The sequence below is a fragment of the Leiobunum rupestre genome, chromosome 2 (assembly GCF_980474605.1).
Source record: "Leiobunum rupestre chromosome 2, qqLeiRupe1.1.hap1, whole genome shotgun sequence".
Classification (NCBI taxonomy): domain Eukaryota; kingdom Metazoa; phylum Arthropoda; class Arachnida; order Opiliones; family Sclerosomatidae; genus Leiobunum; species Leiobunum rupestre.
Window position 1 is genome coordinate 79,459,019 of NC_143385.1, and position 8,675 is coordinate 79,467,693.

Below are 8,675 nucleotides of genomic sequence, written 5' to 3' on the forward strand. Positions count from 1 at the left end.
AAATGGCGTCGCATTCATTTGCATTCATTTAAAATGGCGTCGCATTCATTTGCATTCATTTAAAATGAGGTCGCATTCATTTGCATTCATTTAAAATGAGGTCGCATTCATTTGCATTCATTTAAAATGAGGTCGCATTCATTTGCATTCATTTAACATGGCGGCCCATTCATTTGCGTTAAGTTAGCCCTGCCCACTTACGATAGTGATTATCTCGTTAACTAAGATGTCGCATTCGAAAGTAAGGATGTCGCATTCGAAAGTAAGGGTGTCGCATAACGTCGCATTGAGGTCGCAATCGAATAAAGGTGTTTGGAGGCCTCAACTGTTATAGGGGGGGCTCACGTTAAGTTAGCCCCCCCACTTACGAAAGCGATTATCTCGTTAACTAAGATGTCGCATTCGAAAGTAAGGGTGTCGCATAACGTCGCATTGAGGTCGCAATCGAATAAAGGTGTTTGGAGGCCTCAACTGTTATAGGGGGGGCTCGCGTTAAGTTAGCCCCCCCACTTACGAAAGCGATTATCTCGTTAACTAAGATGTCGCATTCGAAAGTAAGGGTGTCGCATAACGTCGCATTGAGGTCGCAATCGAATAAAGGTGTTTGGAGGCCTCAACTGTTATAGGGGGGGCTCGCGTTAAGTTAGCCCCCCCACTTACGAAAGCGATTATCTCGTTAACTAAGATGTCGCATTCGAAAGTAAGGGTGTCGCATAACGTCGCATTGAGGTCGCAATCGAATAAAGGTGTTTCCGGGTTGATAGTTGAAAGTGGGGGGGCTGTCATTAAGTTAGCCCCCCCTTTTGTTTTAATTATTCCAACTTAACAATTATGTCGCATCTTTTTTTTTTAGTTTCGCATAACGTCGCATCGAGGTCGCATTCGATCGCAAATGAAAGTTTTTAAAATTGTAGAGAGGGGGGGCCAACTTAATGGAGCTCAGGGGTTGTTTAATTTAAATCATTGAAATATATTTAATATAAAATTATTTAAATAATTAAAATAAACAATCCTATTGAAGTGCCTATTAACAAAATTGATCCGTTGTATTGTTTCATTAATAGTAATTATTGTAAATTTTCCCTAATATTTTTACAGAAGACAAACGTTTTGAATTTCTTAATCCGGACAATCAGTATCACGCCTACTATATTTATAAGAAAACAATATTTTCTGAACAGAAGCGTTTAGAAATGCAACAGAAAATGTATGAAGATGCAGAAAGAGAAAAGAAGGAAAAACTTGCTTTAGCCACTCAAAATCAATACATGCCCACAGAATCATCTGGTATGTTGATGTATAAAAGTTTATTCCAAACCTCTAATTTTGTAGAATATGGTAGTAATATTCTAAGGCATTTCCTCTGAATAACTTAGGCATCAGAATTGGGATCTATGAAATGTACGGCAGGGGACATTTCTCTAATGTAATATAAAGACAAACATTTTAGTTTGAGGAAGAGTTTAGATAGAGGGGACGAGAGAATTGGTCTCTTTTAGACCAGCACCATAGTAATTAATTTTGGTCTAGTACTAAAAGAATAAACACTGGGGTTGGTGTTTTATCCAAATTAAATAAATTCCCTTTCCTCTATATTATGCCACATTATGCTATATACCAATATGACCCATAATTAGAATAAGTTTTTAAAACATTTAACACCCATTTCATTATATTTAAAAACAGTTTTTAATCTAAATCTCTGAAGAGGAAGGTTATACAATTACTCAATTTTGTGGTTTTATAAAACTATCCATTCTGATATCCAGAAATTTAGTAAAAGGAAAAGTCTTAGGCAAATTGGATTATATGTAACTACAGATGGTATCAAAATGAGTTAATTCTATGAGTATTAATGGTAAATTTAAATTTATCATCTGGTGAAATTTTAAACTTAAAAGTTAAAACAAAAATGTTCAGGCTTTAAGTTGTATAAGATGATGTATGGCCTGGATGTAGGATCTTGCCTAGGGCCCTTAATTCTGTTAACCGAACCTTATTAATTTTGAAAGCCCATGCTAAGTTAGCGATATGTATTACTAAAATATATTAATGTTAAACGCGAGAAAGTAAGAGGAGACCAACATTTAGTGGAAACTAAGCTTTATTAAGGAAACAAGCACGGTACTTTGGCCTATGGGCCTTCTGGGCGAATACAAAACTTAAGACTATTGATGAAAACGATTTCAAAAGTTACAATTTTTAAATAAAGCGCAAGACTTAAATACGCGACGACAAAGAGGCTATAAAATACTAAAACAGCTAAGGACCCATTATAGGGGGAAGTTTGCTATAAGTTTGACAAACAATTAGGGAGTAAAAGAGGGGACAAAAACAAATGGGAAAATTAACATCAAATGCATGCAAACAAACCCCTACCCGACAACCAAAAAACCACATACGCTCGAAAGAGACAGAAATTGACCAATGTCAGAATGACCGCACTAGCTAAAAACTAATTTTTCATTTAAACCCGCCGGAAACTCAGTCCTGAGATTGTTGATCAGTCTGTTTTCTGAAAAAGGTTTTTGATCATTTTTCATTGTTTGAAAATAGATTTGAATCTTAAGTGGATTGATGCCACATTGAGTACTTGCTATTTCATTACTGTAGTCTGAAATAAAGCAATGCTGGAGCGAAATTGCAAGGGACCTTTACTCAATATTTTGTGTTTTTATTAACAATTGTAACAAAAATAGATGTTTTCTAGTCTTTTAGTGCCATATAGAAATAAAAAAATACCAGCTAAACAACTTCTTCCTTGCCTTACTATACATAGTAAACCATAAAATCTATCAAGGTTGCTGTTGTATTGAATTTCCTCTTTTGAAGCTTAATGGAATCCATGTACTAACTTTGGTTCTATACAAATGACTGAAGATTGCGGGAACTGCTCTCTTTTATTTTTACCTTGAGCTGATCTAGATCTGAAATGAAAGTAGAAGTGTAAAAAGCAAAAGATGGAACATTAATATAGGTTTAGGTCTTGAAAGCCTTTTAAATGTGTCCGTTTCATTTTATAATTCAATAAACTGTAACAAATTTGTACACAGTGTTAATATTTTGACCTTTATGGATGCCCCCTGGCTTAACTTGTAAATAAATTACCAAGTTCTGGTATTTTCCCCTCTGGTATTGCCCAACTAGTAGCCATGCCTGACCTAGTACCTCATCACCCTTATTGTGTGTTGGATTTCCCAAAACTGTAGTGTCGCCAAAAAAGGCACGATCATCCTCAGGGACGCACTAGCTTGTATGGGCCTCTGGGAGAACTTCCAGGACCCCTTAGAATCTTAAATATAAAAGCGCAGAACCATGCGACCAAAATATTGAGTAGACTTAGATGATACGCTCCTGACTGTAATGCTATGCCCTACCGCATATGCTGGACCCGCTCACCGCCACAAGTTTCGCGAGTTGTTCCCACTAGAAGAGACAACGTTCGCTAGTCAAAATGACCCCCAGCTGTGCTTTGTTAATCCTCGCAAGTGCTTCGCCGAACGCTCTCATACCAGCTGCATATCTTAATCCATGAGAGTGCCACATCGAAAGCCGCCGTCGCCTCTACACCCGCTGGATGTAAGACATGCATGAACAAACTTTATTTTATAAGTTGTGTAAATACCAGAACAAACCATTCCCCGTATTAAAAAAGGTTGTATTAATCTTAAGATGTTTACGTAATGTTAATTTTAATATCAAAATCATATTTTTAAAAATAAATCAAATCAATATCTTTATATACTGACACTTATTTCACTCGAACCAACTATTTCCCTAGACAAAAACCAGATTTAATTGTCACAATACCTAACTAAAAAAGTGTTAAGTTTAGTTCTATTTATATATTATTAATTACAGATTGGTTAGGCTGGGCTACTAAAGGGCCCAAGCAGTGGTCTGGCTGTACCACTTCAGACCACAGTTCAAAATGTTGAATAAGATCAAACTTTTTAATATCACATATTGAGTTGCATTATTGTATAAATTATGTGTTTGATTTTTTTTTATTAGGTCCTGTTTCATTTTCATTAAAACCTAAGGAATCTGATATCAAAGATGTTAAACCTTCCGAACTTACCGCTGACTCTGATGATGAAAGTTTGAAACAAACTCAAGCAGGGCTTGTTAAATATAAATTAGTATCAACTAGTATTCAATCTCCAAATTTGCTACCCCAAGTTACTCCCAGAAAAACAATGTTTGATGTACCTCCATCACCATGCTCCTCTTATCAAATTGTGTCTACCTTAGTGCAAGCACCTCTCAAAAAAATTTCGACAGAATCAATAGAAGCTAAAATTGGTAATTATTTTATTATAAAACGTATTTTTATTAATTTCCAAAAAAATTACTGCAAATTACTAACAATGAATTGAAATAAGTAATTTGTCTAAAAGATGGCAACTATACTAATTCAAGGGAAACTTAAAGGGAATTTGAAAAATTGTACTACTTCTTCCTTTTCATACCTTTTGAGAGCAGTTCCAGTCAATCAAATTCTGGAATTTTTACTAACAGTATTTCCTGCATCAAACTTTTAAAATTCCAGTACAGGTTTCTTTATAAGTTACATTTAATTTTATTTCCATTAGCTGTAGGAAAAATTAAACTTTTGTTTTAACTCTGTATTCTAAAATTCTTGTCAATGTCTGCTTTTTCTCTTCAGCTTGCCATTATTTACATAGATATCATTACTAGAAAATAAGGAGAGTAGGTTAAGACAGGGACATAGCCTGGGGGAGTAGTGGAGCTGCCCCCAGTAACGCTTCACAGACTTGGTGAAACCAAAATTAGGCAGCACCCCTCTTGAATCTAAACTTCGAAACCCTTCTCCAGCACTGCCCACTGAGGCTTCCAATCACAAAGCTTACGCTAAGGTATAACGCCCATATGTGTTTAAGTTAAATGGTTTTGATGTCCGGCCTCCGTAGGCAAGATATCACTAGCTATACAATGTCAGTAGGTGGGATTTATATTCTCCACCGAGAATGGGGTTGGAGGGTGCTGCGTCCCCCCCCAGAATGTAGGTTCTTTGAACAATCAACGAGTTAATATATACCTTTTCCCACTTGTGTAGTCCACGAAATTGCATTCATATTTGGGATTAAACTGGTAAAAACAAAATAGGTCGATATAAATATATAATAAAATACCCTCATCCAATTTGCGATAAGTTAACCTCGTCTGCCCGCATATATACCATTAAAACACACTTCACTATGACCCTGCTTATCCTCTGTTTTGGGGTAATTTATGTTTGTGGGGACACAATTGTCTTTGGTACATAATGAGATGAAAATAGCAATATATTTTAGCAAGGATCGAACAAGGGTCGAAAAACTGCCTCGGGCCGAGGCCGAGGCAGTGTGTCAGAATTTATAGCCCGGTGTACCTAGTAACAGAGACCATACCACCGGAGGCCTATCATCATAGTGCCCTACGCCAGCGTCCCCCTAGCCCGGACCGGTGACAAATCCAGCATGGGTAGCAGAACCTTACTACTGATGGTCTCACCTTTGACGCAAGCCACTCAACCCAGCAGTAGGTGTAGCAATGGGTGGACCAATCACCACTTCGCACACATCAGTGGGATTTAGAATGGATGCTATAGCAACTCCAGCCGACACCCTACCTATGAAGGTAAGGAGCCAAACCCATTGGAGAGAGCTCCTAAAGGGGAACGATGAGCACACAGCAGCCCACATAACCCGGCACAGCTGGCACCGGAGATCCCGGTGGGAGTCCAAAAGACCGGGAGATGGGTCCGCCGTGCCCTCATACGGAGGCTCGCTACCCCACAGCAGGCTACCCAATCCGCCGAGGCGACCAGTTTGCCTGGACCCTCTCCGTTAGCCTGAACCGAAGTTCAGTATCCAGCCCAAACCTGACCAAAGTCGGAGGTGGAGATAGGACCATTTGAACAGAGCTAACATCTCCCAGTGCGCCACCGCCCTTATGGGTTACAAGAGCCGGACCCCGACTCCCCAGTAAAGCCACCAGTTATTGCACACTCTAACCCATCAAAGGCCGAGGCAACGGTTAAATGGTCAAATGGATAAATAAAGCTTCCAAATAAAAGTTTTAATATCAAATATTGTAGATGTTTCGTCCCTCAAAGCAGCCGCGCCCCCTACAACCAAAGTTACAAAACTAAAACTAAAACTTTCGAGTATTGACTCCTCCTCCGCGCAAGACAGGGGAAAAAGTGTTCAAGGTGCCGGTAGCCGGACGATCGTCTCCACATATTCATTCTCCTTAGATATAAATTTTACGGTAGAAGATTGGCCAAAATTTCAGTTATCCATGTTTTTAATAAGAGCGAAAAAATCCTCTGTTCCTCGGCTATTTTTAGACGACCCTCGGACCGAGGCCGAGGCTTGGTTCGATCCTTAAAAATGTATTGCAAATATTTAAAAAAAGGGTGCTAAAATCCTGAAGCTAAATCAAACCTCCCATACATTGCTTTGGTAGAACGTATTTAAAATAACCAAAATTTTTGTCTGCTATCTTGAGCTGTACTGCCATGGGCCTTTAGTATGAAGGCTTCTTATTTTTTTGTAGATAAAGAGAAAAAAGTAGCAGTTGACGTCAGTATCACTTGGAAAATATTTCAATGACTTTCTTTTCCCCTTTAGCACTAATCTTTAGTTTTAAGTCTAGAATATTGTTGCGCAAATTACAGTGAAAAAGGATGATGGTTCAGTATTAAGAACCTGCACATAATAATATACAAAAGAGCTCTTTAATACATCATTACAGAAACCACCCTCATACATTGAACTATGTATTATAAAGTACTAATTTTCTTAAACCTTTTTAGCTGGGGAAAAATTGAGAGACCGTCTAGCTGCAGCTGCCAGAGATAAAATGGCACAACAAACTAGAGAGAGATTGTTACAACAAGAGAGAAAAAGGAAAGCAGCTTTGTTCCTCAACATGATTAAATCAACACCGCATTTGGTGAAAAGTTCAAATGAAACACAATCTGATGTAGATGCTGGTGCGGATAATTCTCAAAGCAAAAAACAAATATTTTTCGGTCCCCATCTGGAGAATAGCATAGTGCATTCTGAAAATGGAAGTACAAAAGATCGGTAAGAGCTTTAGAAATGTATGCAATTAAGCGGTATTAAATAAGTTATTGAACTGTTGCTCATAGGTAGGTGAAGAAAATCGAAACTAAAAATTCATTATGGAACATTTTTTTACTTAGTTTTCAGTATAAAATTATTTGTTTAACATGGTTTTTCCTTATCTATCTGTTCATGCTACTGGTTAAAGTGTGTGACACTTTTGAAAGTGAAATTTTAAAAGAAATATTTATTTTCCAAGACTTTTAACCTCTTAAATGAAACTTATATTTATTATGTTTCTGTTGGATTAATTTGAAACTTACATCTAATTGTTTTGCTCTTTGTAGTGAGAAAAGTCCAGTGACCAAGGTTAAAGATAACTCTAGGTCTTCAAAAAATCATTCCAGATCATATGAGAGAAGTGTTTCACCACCCAGTAGTAGTCACAAGTCCCGTTCATTACTTCATAACAGTGAATCACACAGAAGAAAATCGTATCATAAATCTAGCTATGAGCGAGCTTCCAAAATTAAAACTCCACCTTCCGCATACTCCTCTCACCCGTATGTTTAATTTTTTTTTATTTAGCTTCTATTTATTCGGATTTAGGGCCTGGCAATCAAACCTTTAATTCATATTAATCATATCATTTTTTTTGAGTAACTGTATTTAAAACTCTTCATATGTAGAGTTAAAAATCAGATAGGTTTATTGCTAGTAAATCTTGTAATATCCAGAAATATTTATAGGTAGTTTTCATGACTTACAGACAGGCTTAATGCCTGATTCAGTTTTTAGAATTTAACCAAATTTATTTTAACAGAAGCATGAAATAATCCTACAATGGTTTTATGACGTCTTAAAACATCTTATAGATTTCTAATAATTATAAGACTACTTAACTAACCTAAAACATTGAAGAATACATGTTAAGTCATTCCCTGTAAATGTTTAGCTGTAGTCTCTAAAGAATTTAAATTTCTCTGAATCACAATTTCAAAACTGAAAAATGAACTCAGAATTTGATATCAAACAAATGAGAGTTATTTCTTTCAAATTAAACTCTTCAATCTTAAATTTACATATGAAATATTGAGTTTTTCCATGTTAAGAAGTTAACTTTTTCTGTAATATTTTTTTAAATTTTCGCAGGTCTAGAAGTAGAAGTAGAAGCAGTTCTCCAAAGAGGCAAAAGGGGGGGAGATCAAAATCAAGAGAGAGGTCATCACGGAGATATGATTTTTAAAAATAACATTAATTTTTGTAGTATTATTGTAAATAAAAGTGATTAATTCTAATTTATGTTATATTATAGTCATATGTTTAAGTTAAGAAAGACATCTTTAATTTTAGGTTAGTATAATTATAAAGTTGGGCAATTTATTTAAAGGTTTTATAGGAACAGGGAAATATGGGGTGGGCCGAAGAACTGAAATTAGATAGAATTGAGTGAAATCAAAAACACTGTGGTTTTATTGCCTATCAACTTCCTTTTTTTGTTTCGCGGTTTAATACTATTTCCAATCATGCCACCTATTTGTTTTTGTGGGGTAGTACTATCGCCTATTGTCTGATTTCTCTGCTCCCCAATCCTCCAAT

The 8,675-nt window shown here is 36.4% G+C and overlaps 1 protein-coding gene across 2 annotated transcripts in view; it reads left to right on the top strand.

The window, feature by feature from the left end:
- The window catches only part of su(w[a]) (suppressor of white-apricot), a 40,626-nt gene extending 32,243 nt beyond the window's left edge, over positions 1–8,383 (top strand). For both annotated transcript variants that reach the window (XM_090166436.1, XM_090166437.1), the window contains 5 exons: positions 1,099–1,287; positions 4,015–4,305; positions 6,824–7,097; positions 7,424–7,639; positions 8,229–8,383. In XM_090166436.1, coding sequence (XP_090022562.1) covers positions 1,099–1,287; positions 4,015–4,305; positions 6,824–7,097; positions 7,424–7,639; positions 8,229–8,322 — 1,064 coding nt within the window. In that variant the 3' untranslated portion in view covers positions 8,323–8,383. The remainder of the gene's footprint in view (positions 1–1,098; positions 1,288–4,014; positions 4,306–6,823; positions 7,098–7,423; positions 7,640–8,228) is intronic.
- Positions 8,384–8,675: the final 292 nt, after the last annotated feature.